The sequence below is a fragment of the Solea solea genome, chromosome 4 (genome assembly GCF_958295425.1).
Source record: "Solea solea chromosome 4, fSolSol10.1, whole genome shotgun sequence".
NCBI classification, from domain to species: Eukaryota; Metazoa; Chordata; class Actinopteri; order Pleuronectiformes; family Soleidae; genus Solea; species Solea solea.
Window position 1 is genome coordinate 12,359,613 of NC_081137.1, and position 16,499 is coordinate 12,376,111.

The 16,499-nt window shown below is 40.5% G+C and overlaps 1 protein-coding gene across 1 annotated transcript in view; it reads right to left on the bottom strand.

Annotated features, from left to right (window-relative positions):
- Positions 1 to 6,819: 6,819 nt before the first annotated feature.
- The window catches only part of fgf11b (fibroblast growth factor 11b), a 41,428-nt gene continuing 31,748 nt past the window's right edge, over positions 6,820 to 16,499 (bottom strand). The window contains exons 4-5 of the mRNA XM_058628415.1: positions 8,944 to 9,142; positions 6,820 to 8,105 (exon numbers count right to left, since the gene is read on the bottom strand). Of these exons, the coding sequence (XP_058484398.1) occupies positions 7,969 to 8,105; positions 8,944 to 9,142 (336 nt within the window). The 3' untranslated portion in view covers positions 6,820 to 7,968. The remainder of the gene's footprint in view (positions 8,106 to 8,943; positions 9,143 to 16,499) is intronic.

Here is a 16,499-nt window from a genome sequence, read left to right on the forward strand (position 1 = left end):
CACTTCATACAAACCATACTGAACTATCACTATCAATTGGATGCACTGCAACAACCTCTTTAAATCACCTTTCCCACAATGTATTTTATGGACTACAATACAGACACAGTATCTCAGCCCACAGCTCATTATAAGAAAGTAGAACGGACAAATGGGTTCATGACCTTCAGCGCACTGACCTACGTCATGCTTTACAGCATTCGAAAGGTCCTTTGACTAAAAAAAAGAAGACAAATCACAGAAGGGCACCGCTTACAATCATACAAATATATGTTATTTTTATTGAATAATATTCCAGAATATGACTTCCCCCTTGAATTCATACAGGAGTTAAATATACAGCGGTCTGATGGCAAACATGGACCGAGGGTGAATGGAGGGCTTGATTACTTGGTGGGAGTCGTCCCTAACGCGACGGTGTTTGCATTGCGTACTTTGCAATTAAAGAGTCCCATGTCAGTTGGTAATTATTGCCGCCTCTGATTGCCTTTGTAGCATGTAAATCCTGATTGTAGTTTGTTCGGCTCGTTGAATTTGTTTCCTGTCCTTGAGTGCAGGCAGTCAGCTCGTGTTGCATATTGCTGGTCCTCTTTCCTGCTGTGCTGCCTCCCCAAGTGGTCCAAAAAGAAGAAGTTCTATTCCTGCTGCTTGCTTTGGCTCTGATTGTGAGGAGTCCAACATGTGTCTAAATCCCTGGTTTCACTCAAGAGCTGCCTGAGGATTCAAACCTTCTCTCTGTGGATTAGGCCCATTTTATTTATGGCTTTTTTTTTTTTGGTTCTTTTCTTTATTATTAATATTTTTTTTAATTTATTTATTTAATTAGCAGTTTTTTTGGAAGACAAGAAGGTTTGAAAGAAATTCAAGTCCTTTACAGTAGGAGTGAGAACTTTCTGGAAGACTTGCGTGACCATTGTAACTTTAAAGACCACTAAGGTCATTGCTGGGTGTGAGAGGCCAGGACACGTGTCGCCTTGAGATGTTGTTTTCCAGCCGTTTCCCACTTGAATGGACTGCACCTTGCACAGTAACACAGAAGTCAGTCGCACAGTGGGATTCAGTTTGGGTGGAGATCACACAAGAGACAAATCAGCATGGATGCAGCAATGCAGACAAAAATACACCAAAGGGAGGCGGAGCATTCAGAGGAAAAACAGCTATTCTGTCTGCCTCCTACAGTGGAGGAGACCTGATGAGGAGGAACAACTGAAAACCAAATATCAACATGGAATATTTAAATACAATTCTGCAAAAAAAAAGAAGAAAGCCTGACATACATACACAAACAGACAATATTCCATACATTTACATTTCTCAATGACCTTGCTCACTTAATCTCAGACTACAGGTGCAAAATGACTAAGTACAAATAAACAGCTTCTGTATAATATGCAGACACCGTGTTGCGGCCAAACATCAACCTTCGAGGTGTCTCACTGCACACATTTTGCATTGCGATTTCAGGACAGGTGTAGATTTGAGGTGCAAGAGGATTTGCATAAATTGGATTCTAAGAATAGGAATTTCATCCACAGTTTTTCACCCCAGCTGTTGGACTTTTTTTTAGTAACCAACTACTTCCATTAGAGGGAGCTAGTTGTACACAGATTTTCCATTTTCAATGCTCTGGCAATCTGCATGGTACACCTTTCACCGGTCATATTTTTAAATGTTGGTACTACAAAACCAACTGCAGCATAACATCAACAGACCATTACTCTGGAGGAAACTGTGTTTTTGGACAGTCATGAGCAGCTGTTTAATAAATCTGCATTTCAGATGGATTATATTTCTGTAGATTGTTTCTAGGAACAGAGGACCTTATGACATGTATTCATTTTTCTTGATTGAAAGCAAAATCCCTTATTCGTGTTTTGTAAAAATCTGTAAAATCTGCAGATACATAGCCCAGAATGTCATTTCTGTTGCTGGATCTGTAACAAAATGTTGCTCGTGTTCATTTGTCTTAATTCCCCCTGTTTTGCTTAGTTGTACAGTGCAATGGAAGATTACATCTCGCAGAAGACTGGGCTGCAGTCTGTGTTATAACCATTTTAAGAAGCTCTCGAGACAAATTATTCCGGTTTATGTTTTAAACTGGTTACAACATAGACTGTAGTCTTCTGGTTTCCTTGGTGAAGTCAATCAGGAGGTCACAATATACTGAATAGCCACCGGGGGCGACTCTGCTGGTTGTAAAAAGAATTCAGTGTGAATGGAAGTCTATGGAGAAATGAGCTTCTACTTCTCACTTGATTTATAATCGTTTTCCTGAGGACGTAATGGACTTAATCACTAGTGTCAGGTCTTATTTTAATAGGAAATAATGTCAATGTGGTAAATTATGTTCAATTTAAAGGAACATGGAGGATAAATCACAGCACACAGACACCAGTGTGATTGAAAGCTTCCACCAGACACCTGTTTGCAGGTTGTGTCTGTGAATCGTCAAACACTGACACAGTGTCGGTCAAATCGCAAATCTTGAGGCTTCACATCAACTGTTCATTTTGTAAAGTAAGGACATTTGTGTTTGGTGGATCATTCTTTTAATTGTAACTCTGCTTCTTACATTATACTGTTGGAAAACCTGTTTATTTCCCTTTTTAAATGGTGTCAAAATCTGCAAAGAAAATGCATTTGTGGTTGAGCAGCAGAGTTGAGTGTCTGTTGTACCCATGAAAAACTTGTCAAATCTTTGCCAATGCCAAACCTATTGACTCTTATTTGGTCATCATTTATTGGATTGGATGATTTGAAGTCTGAAGATACAAGACATATTGGCAATTTAACAATTTATTCGTTTAACAAACGGGGGCCTCCGGTAACATTTGACGCAACTCAGCCAATGTGGTCGTGTTGGTCACTCTGACGAGAACAGCACGCTGATCCCACAAGTGTTCAATTAAGGGTTAAGGTCAGAACTATGGGCAGACCATCCCAATTTCTGGAGATAGTATCTGACAAAGAGTGTCCCAGGCTGTGGAGATAGGGGATTGGCACTGGTTGCAGAATCTCATCTTGATTGCTCTCTGCATTGAGATTGCCTCCGATGATGACGAGCCTTGTTTTCCCAGTGAGGATGAAGCTCAAAACAAGAGTCAATAGCAGAATAACCTGTTTGGTTATTGGCACAGAAGATTTGGCAAGTTTTTCATGGGCGCACACCCATATACATACAAATGTGGCACCATTTAAATGTACAGTATGTATTGCCAAGAAGCATTGTTACAAAAAAGAAATAATACACCAAAAACCAAAATTGTGTGTATTTATAGTTTACAGATGGAAATCAAAGCCCTTCCTCATGACCTTGGGAGATTTTTTTTTTGCACCCATCCCCGGGTGGCTGTTCTCTCATTTATGTTTTATTGAGTCTATCGATCACCGTTTCCTCAGCCTCATGCCCTTTCTTCTTCTCCTTGCCTCTGTCTTGTCTTACCTGACTCGTCACACGCGCACACACAGAGACCTTATAAGCCTACTCTGAATTAGTATAGGCAACATTGTTTAACATAAAATGAGCAGGCTGTAGAGACGGCTGAGAGGAAAGGGATTATGTCTTCAAATCTTGTGGACTGATAGTATCTATATTTTTCCATGTCCCTCGTTTCCACGGCGCCATGCAAATGTATTCTCAATGGCAAAACGGAGGACTTTCCGACTTCTTCAAAGAACACGGGTCATTTTAATATCCATTCTACTCTGCGGCTGCGTGACATTTACATTCAAGAGCATAACTCTTTTCACTTAACGGCTGCAACCTTATCTTCACGCACTTCCTGTTTACAGCTGCCTGTCCTACATTCTTACATTTCACATACATTTCATACTTGCTCCTCTGCACAACTCCATTTTTTACTCTACTTGCAGTGTCACTGTTCGACAAATAACTCTGGCTCTCTCTTCAATCCTGACATCAAGCACTGGCTGCTTTTTATGGCTCAGAAGTCTCTGGAGGAATATTGATGCCTTTTAACATGGATTATGACAGAGTAGGGCTGTACATTTGAATTGATTAATCAATGAGTGAGGTAATAGTGAATTAAGTTAACTGTTTTAATAATCAGTTAATAGATTTGAGTGAAGTTTTCAATAAAAATGAAAGCAATTTCTGTGATATCCGCTCCTTTATGGCAAAATACTGAATATATTGTATTTTTGGACAAAACGATGCATACAATACATTCAGTTTTTAGGTTTGGGCATAAGGTGGTAATTTGATTTAGGCAATGATGTGGAAACTAAAGCCTCTTTCACAGATTTTTTTTTTTTAACTCGGTTGCACAAATAATGAAGAAAGCCTATAATGTTGTATATGCTGTGCTTACCCATCTATCCCCACTGGATCTAAGAAATTTAGTGGTGAAAGGACATGTTAAAAAATAGAGATTTGTAAGTCTACAATGCAAAATCAGCTACAAGGATAGAATATCTAAATCGAAATTGAAGCAAATCCCCCTGGAAAGGAAGTACTTAATAGAAAAAAAAAATCCCCAACTGATTACCTCCATAGACCCCCTGTCATAAAAGCGCATAGTGCTTTACACATTTCTCTTGTTTTAACATTCATTATCACATTCTCTCGCTGCACGAAACCCTGCCAACAATCTTGCTTGCGTTCCTGCAGAACTTCCTTATCATCTTCCCTCAAGAATACACCTGCTAATCCATCGCACTCTTCTCAGTAACTGCCTCATGTGCTGACCTCTTCACAATTCGACACACTTTCAGTTTCAGACTTGCTTCGCCCTCGAAACACGACATGCATACGGCCTCACCTTCACCTCCTGTGACCCATCTTCACATTATTTTACCCTGAACACAACTAAAGCTCCAGTAGTGAGCATGTCTCCAGTTTCTTGACATAGCTACGGACTTCGTGCATTTGTTTGTACGATCCATGCACATTCGCTGTAACAGAACATTGTGGTGACCCTTTTTTGTGCTGTGGTGACAGCACCTAACGGAAGTAGGCAGCACCAAGATAACCTGACAGTCCTTATTCTGAATCCTGGTCTTCTATCAGGTTCCATCTCTCACTTGGAGTTCTTTCTTCCTTCTCCCTTGTGTCCTCTTCTGTTACACCAACTGTCCTCATGAACCTCATCCACCTGACCTACAGCTCCATCTTCAACATCCTTTGTCCAATATAGTGACTATCCTGGTCACTCCTCCCAATGGAAATCTCAGCATCTTTAGACCGTGTCACTGTCTCCAAGCCATACAACATAGCAGGTCTCACTACCATCCTGTAGACCTTCGCTTTGATCTCAACTGCAAGTTTTCGGGTCTTCAATAGAACGCAACGCATTGACGTATGATTTTATAACTTATGTTCCCATTTTGAAGAATATGGACGACACATATGAGAGGACACTGATGTAACTGACAGCTGGTATCGTCCCATAGTAGCCTGGTTGAGGGTCTGTGAGCTTCTGGTCATGGCAGCCAGAAGACTACCTCCATTTTTACACCAAAGTTGACATCAATTCCAATTAGGGTCAAATACAATCTGGAATAGAGTGAAATTGAATACATGTGTTCTTCCAATATATATTCACTCGATGCAGTTTTCACATCACTGAGTCATATTTTATTTTTTTCCGAACTGAGGTTTTAGAGGAAGTCCGGCTTCCGACTGGTACACATTTAATCCATCAGAATGCGTGTTATTGGTGAATCAAAATCAACCAATAAGCAAACGCTCACAGCTGAGACTGTTTACAAACCAAAATGAGCTTCCTCAGATCTTCAAAAAAATGTCTTGCAGACATTCTAAAGTTAGCCCTGAAGTAGTAAAGTGATCAAATTTAAGCTCCTGAACCAAGTAAGCTCCCCCGTCTCCTTCAGTGTTGACTGCGCACAGGTTTTCCCTTTCTTCTTATTCACTAAAATGACTGAGCACCAGCTCATCTTCACAGAGGCTGTGTTGAAATTTACCTTCTTGTGCCATTTGTTCACGACGCTGCTGATGTTCAAAGGCCATAACTGTTTTTGTGTTTAACACTGCATAATTAACCGTGGATTGAAATCACTTTACTGCCCATTTTGTTAATAAACAGTTTTTATGCGTCGCAGATTGGAGTAAAAAAAAAACAAGAATCTTAAATGGGACCATTATAAATCAGGATGTCCTTGAATAGAAATATGTAGACTCTCTTTTTTGCCACTTTAAAAATAAATTAGTAGGACTGTACGTTCATCATTCATCATTATCCCACTTTGGAATTTCACCGCAGTCAATTTGTTCTAGGTGCTTTTTGTTGCAATTTGTGATACAATCACATATTGTCCCGTCCGTAATCGGGCATTGGCTTATCTTTTTGAAACGGCTGTCCGTCCCATCTTAAAATATTGACCAATGTTCTGTTAATTCAGTCTCCCACAATCCTCCAACCTGACTTTTAAAAATCTTTTGACTCTCGCAAAGGGAAAAACTGGTGCACAAGACAGTTCTACCATATAGTAAGCTGCTCGCAGACACAGATATAAATCAAATAGACAGTGTTGTGTCCTTTCTGCGGCACACGGCAGAGGCTTTGTGATGCATCTCTAACCTCAGCATGCGTGCAGTGCACTTATTCACACACAACCCCCCCCCCACACACACACACGGGAGCATTTGAACACAATCATACCGAGACATTTGCTCAGACAACTGCAATTTTTTTTCTTTTTTTTTTTTCTAGGGTGATTTGATAAAGTATAGTGAGTGTTTAAGCTGCCAGAACATCCTCCGAATAACAAGTGCTGCAGCTCAGAGGCTCCTCTCACTTTGATGTTTGGCTTCAACCCTGGCTTTACTGATGCTGAGTGAAATAATACACTCTAGCTCCTCCCCTAGTTTTTAAAACACAGACCAGTACTTCACATGGTGCCTTTCATGAGATATTGCAACACTATGTTGTCAAAGAAGAGAGGCTTTTTTCCTTGTTTGACAATATTCTTCTGGCTTGCTGGTACAGATATTGCTCTTTGATCCTGTTAATTGGAGTCTGGATTAAGACTCAGTCATTTATGATCTCTTTTATGGCTCATCTTCCCTGGAAGAACATTAATTTTTATTTCTATTCCATAATTGTACAGGCAGTGGCTCCCTTTTCAGCTTCATAAAATTACCTTATACACCGTCATTATCGTAGTTGTTCTCTTATCATGTTAATTGCATTTTATTTTCCTCACCCACGTAGTTTCCCATCTGGCCGACATAAAGACATACGCTGACGTTGGTTAAAATATTTAAAACATGAAACAAACCAAATAAAATGTTGTTTTTTTATGTGAGCGACATCTCGCTGTGTTGACCTGATCTGACCTGACCCGAGTGCTTCGTGCAGATATCGTTCCTCTCTGAGCCGCTTAAATCTCACTTTGAGCTTTAGTTGACCTCTGTGATTAGCTCAGCTTGTTCAGCAGGTGGTGGGTGGAAAAGCTGGCTGAGTCACACTGCCACCAACTTTAGGGCTCGAGAGGATGGGGCAGGGCGGGCGGGGGGGGGGGGTACGGGGACCCGCGGGGTAAAGATTACGATGCCAAGTCAGCGCTGTGGAAACATGTGTGTGTCGAATATACAGTACAATGGAGCAGACGGTAGATAGGCATGTGGGAAAAGATTAAATTGTCAGCGGGACAAAGAAGCTTTAGTATGACAGAGAAATGAAAAGTGAAATGAAAGACTGTGTGTTAGGAAGACGTAGGGGAGGTGGTAGTAGTTCTGACTGGGATGCTGGGATTTCTCTCCGTTGTAAAAGGTGAGGGAGGAACTCCCCTGTCCCCCTCTCTCTCTCTCTCTCTGTATCCCTGCGATGAACTGCTGACCCTGTATCCCGCAGCATCCTGTAGTGTACTTCTGGAACATGGTGGCCCGTGAGAGCCATTCCCTGAGCCAGGCTCAGTGAAGATTTGGTGACTGCGTCCCACAGTGTCACTGGTGCCCTCCGTTTGTACCACCCTCAGTCTCCTCTGCTATGAAGCGTCGGCCTTGGGAGCTTCTTTCCGTCCGCTCTTCAGAGAAAGCGAATCCGACGTCTTGACTGTCTTCCGGGGAGGACTCACCGGTTCACCGGCCAGCTCGTGTAACGATGGCTCCTTGTACATGGCAACTGTGAGACGGAAAATGCATGCTGTTGGTTAATAACTGGTTATAATTTGTTTTTTTTTAAAGCATTTGTTTATTATTCTTTATTTTTTCAAATGTAGGTGTATGAGGTGCATAGTGGACCCTTATGCTTTTGCTGAAAAACGGCCAAAGAAGACAAGGAAAAACCGATTTCATCCACTTAAAGCGTAACTTTGCAAGTCTGGTCACTTTTCCACCTTTTTCTCTATGGAGCTCCCCCAACAGTTTTGGAGTACATATTTTTACGACACCACTGTCTACCACGTTATCCTCACTGCTGTAAAAACTCACCGCTGATGCAAAAAGCATGCAGAGTTCTGCTTTATCGAAATGCTTGCTTAATAAAACTGGTATCGCAAGGTTGAGTGTTTACTGACATAGATATCGGTATGGCGTTCTCTTTTATCACTTTTAAACGACTTAAACCATTCATTTATATATGTAATTTGTCATTCACAGCGGGTATATTCTCATGTGATATGAAAACGGCCAAAGTTATCCTATTCTTCATATCCCATTATACAAAGATGGAGACAGGAAACAATAATTACACGCCAGTATCATTACTCTCTCAATTCTCTAATTAGAAAAAGCTATTTGTCAGTAGATTGGATAATTTCATTGAGAAGCATGAGTTGTTAGTTGGCAGTCAGTATAGTTTTAGAACAAACAGATCAATTAATGGAGTTCTAACAACAAGAAGTATGTAGTGGGCATATTAATAGATTTTAAAAAAAGCATTTGATAGTCAAACAATCACATCACTTTAAGATAATCTGATTTTAGTGGTCCACTATAAAGGATACATAAAGGACACAAACCCTCTATAACTTTGGGCAGGAAGTGTGCGGCTCCTTTGGTCTTCTTCACCCGGTTGCCCTTCATGATCTGCCCTTCACGATTGATACCGATATACCAGGAGCGGCCAGACTGGGTCTGACGATACAGCATGGAAGAGTACGTAACATAGTAGTTCTCAAACACACTCTCCTTGAACTTGCACTCGGGAGTGAAGTTCTCCTAGAAATGAGAGGGAAGGGGGGGGGGGGCATTCATATTAGCAAACAAAGCACAAGAAGAGAATAATAATATACAAATGTCAGAAGAAAAAGTCTTTGATCATGAACTCCAGTGATGAAAAAGTGCACGGACACGGTAAAAAACACGATAAAATTATAGCTGGACATTTTGTGGTACTGTAAGAAAAAAAAAAAGAACATCCTGGTCCTTTGGGAACAACAAGAGAAAGATACATACTGTATGATGAGAAACACCATTAACATTTCTGCTAAACATAACTGTTTCCCAAAGGAAAATTGAAGGGAGGATGAAAGCAGTGAAACACTGACACCTACACTAATACAATCTACACACATACTGTACATACACTACATGTGAAAGACATGCAGAGTTCAGAAGACAAACCTGAAACCATATTTATTTACTGTATTTAGTATTATTATTATTACCCATGAGAGATTAATGTATGTTTTTTTAATGGTGGGAATCTCTACATACACCTCGTGATTTGATTTGGTTATGATTCATCTTCGAGCATTAGAACTTTTCCCAGAAAATTCATAATCGTTCAAGAGGATCAGGATGAATCTAAGAATCATGCCATGAAGTAGGGCTGAACAATTAATATAAATTTTATTAAAATCGCAATACAGCCTACTGCAATATTCCAAACGCAGGAGATGCAACACTTATTCAAGCCAAAATGTGTGTCAAAATTTCGTTTTAGATGAATTACTGTCACATCTTATTCTACAGACTGCAGGGAACATCTTTGTTTCTTACAGAGCTGCACAAATATCACACATTAATCCTTTTAAATATGTTTTTTTTTTATTGAATGAAAATGAGAATAATGATGTAAAAATGACCATTCCCTCTGATATCGCGAATCATATCGCAACCGCATTTCCTGTCAAAATAATCGCAATTAGATAAATTCAAATTTCAAAATTCAAAATTGTTCAGCCCTACACTGAAGTTGCGTTGTGTGCCAAGCCCTCAGTGTTTTATAGAAGGTCAGTGCTTACCTGGACAAACATTGTTGGCTGGATTAAAATGACTACATACTAAAGGTTATTGAGCTTTTGTCGTCATCTTAACGAAAAGCTGACACAGATAATGCGCACAACTCTTGATAGAGGAAATGGTCACTCATTTGACATCTGTTCATTGGAGATGCGACTATAAATGTTTTAACAGTAAATGGCATCTGTCAATTTTTTTTCATTCAACGGTTTTGAAAAGCCATTTTTCAGATTCAGTTATAAATATTAGCAAGTAATATTAGCAGATTGAGCCAAAGGTAGCAGTTAACTGTATGTTGTACATGTGATCTGCTTTGATTTAGGGAAAAAAAAAATGACTTGTAGGTTATTGCCTAAAGAAATAGATCATTTAATTTTGGTTTAAGGAGGAAAAGAAAATTGTAGAAAGTTTTACAAATTAAATCGGAATCCAGGTGTTGTGATCGAAATGAATAGTGACATATCCTCTTAGCCCTAATGTAAATACCAAACTATGAAGGAATGCATATGGAATTATTAGTGGAGCCTGTTATCTGAGAATTTCAGAAGAATTGTGCACTTGGGTTAGGGATCTATCTATCTATCTATCTATCCATCTATCTATCTATCTATCTATCTATCTATCTATCTATCTATACGTTAAACAAAGTTTTAGATGTTTTGTATTTTAGATTCTTCAAAGTAGCCACATGTTGCTTTGATGACAGCTTTGCACATTCTTGGCAATCTTCTCAATCAGCTTGATGAGGCAGTCACCTGGAATGGTTTTCCAACAGTCTTGAAGGAGTTCCTGGAAGTGTAGCACTTGTTGGCTGCTTTTCCTTCACTCTTTGTCAACTGATGGTCATTGAGAGAATGCCAAGAAAGTGCAAAGCTGTCCTCAAAGCAAAAGGTGGCTCGTTTGAAGAATCTAAAATATAGAACACATTCTGGTTTGTTTAATTTCACTACAGACGCTGCCTTCTTTAAACACCGTCAAAGCCATTTTATGGACCATCGTGAAAGAAACATATTTTACATAGCTTTTTTTGAGGGCTTCGGATGAAGCGTCTTGTTGGTGTAGCCTGTATACTTCTGCACGTTATTTTTACTCTACTTTAACTACTTCCTTTTAGCTTTTATATTTTATATTTTGTGAGTTTTATATCGGAAATTTTAACCAGGACTCCCTGGAAGAAGAGATCATGTATTTCAATGGGACGTCCTTGTGCAAAAGTCATGTAGTCTCTTCTGTTTTGAAATGAAAGTATTTTCCATACCTGTGTTGCCATATGGGGGGGCAACAATACATATTGTGCCAATAATGTTGTGCATCTCTGGTAAATACACATGACCTTATTTTAGAGGTCACCAGAAATGTTTGGATCCACCGAGTTAGCAGTGTTTGTATTCCTCAGGTAATGGCACACTTGAAATTCATCCTCCACTACAAAAAAACATCTCTCTAATATAGACTCCTGCCATTTACTGTCAATGGTCAATGACTGGCTAAATCTGAATAGACAACAAACTAATTAGCAAATCTTGGACGAAATCCAACAGTTCTGCTCGTCGTTGTAAATGATACGTTCTCACAGCGCGATACCCATCTCTCTCTTCTCTGTTTCTGTCCTCAACATAAGGTCTACTGAACCCTGCATAATGTTGATGGGAGATTTTAACCGGCAGCGACAGGTGTACATCTCTCTTAGTCTCCGTCAGGGTCCTTCCCCTGTCAGAGAGCAAAGCCAATCTGCTGGATTGATTAAATGAGAGCAGCAGGGCAGAAATGGCTGAGTGGAGAATTTCTCGGAGACTCCGGCCGACAGACGAGGGGCCAAAGGGTCACAACTTGGCCTAGGTGAGCATTAATAAAGAGCCGGGAGTAGATTGAGAAGGTATAGGAGACCTCTAGTTGCACACTTATCACACATCATCACTTTTCCCCTTCACAGGGAGGAAGTGTTGTCTGTGGCTGAAATGACAACCAGGACTCTGTGCCCTTACTGCCTCTCCACTAGTCCTCCGCAGTTTTCTTTTTCTTTCTTTACACTTTCTTATTATATCTACAGAATTAGTGAAGACTAAGTATCAAAACAAAAATAATTATTATTTATAATAAAATAGGAGAAAATAAGACAATGAATAAATAAATAAATATATAAATGCGAGTCGTGATGATAATGGTAATTATGTGTATGATCAAGGTAATGAGGAGATGTGGGGTGAGGCATATTGCATGTGTATATGTACATCTTCCCTAAATACTGTATATATAAAAATAATAGTCCTGATTGATTTAAACAGATAAGGGAGAACTGGGAGGATGTTACTTGTGTGTAAACATTGATGTTTTGGGTGCAAGTACTTGGGACTAATGGAGAGGAAACTATTTATAATAATGAATACAAAGATTTGTTTTATTATTAGTATTATTACTTTCTTACATTTTCTTTAGGAGGTCCACAATAAAACAGTTTGTTTGGAAATATTTTGACTACTATAATTACACTAAACATTGGTCTTGTCTTGTTTTTAGATATTTTAATTTGGGAATGTTAAAATATCTTCTTTAACATTTCACACTACTTTAAGGAAATTAAGCCCCAACCCTAAACAAACTCTTCCACTCCCATAGCGACGCTATTTTAAGATCCTCTGACAGGTCTTCTGCTGCGCTAACACAAAGAGGATGGGATCAATAGATGATCTGCTTCATTCATTATTAATCAGGCCAGAGAGCAAGTGGGATGGGAAGCGTGGTAGACGGAAGGGGAAAGGTAGAAGAGACAGGAAGGAAGGAAGGAGACCCATCGAGAAACTCAGAAAGGACAGAGAGGTTGCTAGGTAATAAAGGACATTGTAAGAAAGGGGGGAGAAAAAGGAGAGATCTGCTTCTTTGCAAATCCCCCAGGACCAAGGATCTAACACTGATGTCCACCTGGACTGTACCAATCACTGCAGTACAATACACTTCAGCTTAAACTTTGAAATGACACCAGTGATAACCTCTCCCTTAATTCCCCTTCATAATCTCACTCACTCATCTTCTACTGCTTTATCCTTCACATGTGAGTCACAGGGCGCGCTGGTGCCAAATCCAGCTGACCTTGGGGCGAAAGGTGGGGTACACCGTGGACAGGTCGCCAGTCCACCTATGGTCAATTTAGAGTGTCCAATTTGCCCCAAGTCTGCATGTTTTTGGACTGTGAGAGGACACCAGAGAAACCCTTCGAAATCTGTCCCCCCCCCCGAATAATCTGATGTGGTTCACTCAAGTAGTCACCAAAGGTCTGGAGGAGAACGTGTGCACAAAAAGAAGGCAACGCAGAAAGTGAGTTATGATAATGTCTGAAGACAATGGCCAGTGTCCCTGCCCCAGACATGATGGAAGTTTGATTGTGTGGCTATTCCATCTCTATATCTGACCTTGAGGTAACCTCAGCTGAAGTGCAGAGACAAACCCCAGGGCGAGGACATCACTCAGACCATCACATTTACCTGTGAGATCGAGTGAGTGAGTGCACAAGATTGAGATGAGTCTTGCACAATGTTTGGAGAACGGCGGCAGAGTATTTCCACGTTAAACCATGATTTATTGGGAGGCTTCGGTAGCTTCTCTTCCGTGCGTTTCAAGCCAAAAATGAATTTAAATGAAAGCATCGGAGAACGGTAATGAATAGCATCTGTGCCGTGAATGTCCAAGATTGGAAAAACCTTTTTAAGATGCAAAGCACCATCCCAACTTCCTCCTCCCTGCAATACACCACCTCCTTCTCCTACCCTCATGTCTGATTAAATCTATCCTACCTGCTTCAGAAAGCTTATCCATGGCACCGTATTCACTGGAGATATGCCCAATAACGACACTGAAGCACTAATGAGACACAGTCTAGTACTTGAATGGTAAAATCTATTGGAATCTGACCTTTTTTCCCTGTATATAAGGATAATATAAGGATATAACAGGAATGACTAAAAAGATAATGCATGCAGCCATATTTCATATCTCGTTGACTTTCATTTCATCGTGTATGCGCAGGCCTGGAATTTGAATTATTACTCCCGAAAATGTAGCTATATCTACATTTTTTTTTGGCATATGTTCAGACCTCCATAAAAATAAAAATAAATATAGATTATCTTTTCCCAGAGTGTGTGGACAGCAAAAAAAAACAACATTCAATCCACATTTGGAATCGGTCTGAACTACCATTTGAATCTATTTCTACAGTTGCGCCTCAGTCTGAATGCTCAAATCGGATTTTAATATTGTCTTTTGCAACACCGTCAAAGAAACGGACACGCAGCAAAATCAACCATGACAACAGCACGGTTGTGCTCAGTGAATTCTGCACTGACTCTCCAAACATGATTGGACCGGAGGATGATGCACCTCAATTCTTCATGCATTCGTGTTTTCAAAGCCCCACAACAAACGTGGGTACGCCCTACAACCCAAATCAGATATTCATATTTTCCTGCAATCTGAACATAAGCTGGGTTTCCAATTACCAATCAATTGCTATAAAGTAAACACAAGTAGTCAGTTCGCTAAAATAAGCAGTATAGGTGGCACCAAAGTTCCTGTTACCAAGAAGGATAACAAGATGTTACTTGACATAAATAAAGAGCGACATTAATATTATTAATATATATGTGGTGGTGTTTTTATTGCTGCATCCATTTATAACTCTAGCAATATCTGCGTCTTGCACAAGGTGGAGTAAAGTTGTAGTTTCCTTATCGGGCCACATATTCATTCTCTAGTCTGCTATATTTGCCATGACTGCTGATTTGACAGTCCGGCAATTTCATATTTCTCAGTGTCCTGTGAATCTACCTTTTTTATTGATATGCAAATCTGTCCTCAAGTGGAATGTGGCACTTGAAAACCTTTTTGGATTTCGTGCTTTTTATGTGCATATCAAAAATGCTCACCAAATCAAGCTGATGGGACCCCACCTACAGCCTTTGATGTGCAGCGATTTGCAGGCCCTTTGTTTGGACAGCAGGGGTCACAGTGTCATGCAGGCTTCCTGCATGCATTGACTCTGTTGCACATGTGCTCTGCGGGTAACCTGTGGGATCCCATTAACTGCGTTCTTCCCACCATATTCCCATAGTGCCGTATCACAACACTCTACATGGACTATGTATGATCTGTTTGCATGAGTGTTTTCGCAGGAAGCCACCGCTACAGCAGAGGATGCTGCTGGTGCATTGTGACACACCATGTTACATAATTCAACCAAGTTGTTGTCGTTTTTTTGAGAGGGATTTGCACTGGCAGTTAATAAAGTCTAAACACCACCATGTGTATATGCCGTGTCTCTGATGCTGCACGATGATGGCTAGGGAGCAGGGCCGGCTCTTGGCATAGGCGATATAGGCGGTCGCCTAGAGCGCCATCTGCTGGAGGGGCGCTGCGAGGCGCCCCTCCAGCAAAAAAAAAAAAAAAAAAAATTTTCATTGTTTTAAATTTTTAAAACAATGAAAATAAAAATGATTTTCTATTCCCAGTCGCCCTCATTTGTGTGTTCTCTCTTGCAAATAATAAATATTAACAAATGAATAAACAATAATGTTCCTAAGATGTGGTGCTGCTGAATCACATGACGGGATCAGAGGTCAGGTCACAGACAGGTGAAGCTTTTGTTATTAACGACATGAAAAGGCCGTCCAAGCCCTCGGGAGCGCCCCCCCCCCCCCCCCCCAACACACACAGGGGGGGGGGGGGGGGGGGGGCACCGGAGAGCAATCTCGCCTAGGGCACAAAATTAGGTAGAGCCGGCCCTGCTAGGGAGGCATGATACTCGCATGACAAGAGCAGAGTGTATGATACACAAAAACACACACACACACACACTCTCTCTGGGATGATTGACAGCTGGAAGGCTCCTGTCAATATAAAGCAACGGACAGAGGAGAGTGGAAGCTGATGTCACCCTCTATGACCCTCACTGACAGCCATTTCTAGCTGCACGTCTCCCCCTGCGTTTAATTTTCTCACACAACGCACCAAATAGAGTGATTAAATTGTGTTTTAGCATCACCATGGTTGCATCACAGATCATGAGTCCATATGAATAATCAGTTTTGCCTTCCCTGAATGCTCTTAATTGGCAATTTGAGTCTCAATTTTTCGTAAAAACTTCTGCAGTTTATTGCCTTTCTCCTGTTCTGGCCAGTTATTCTTTTTTCTCTCTGCTGCTCTTTCTGCTTCTTTTTGTCCACATCTTCTGCTGTGCAGAGGTAAAAGTGAGGCTGTCTGGCTGCGGGTGTCCCCCTGCATCTCAATACAGTTCTCTGATGAAGAGATTAGTGGGGAGAACATTTTCCAACGGTCCCCA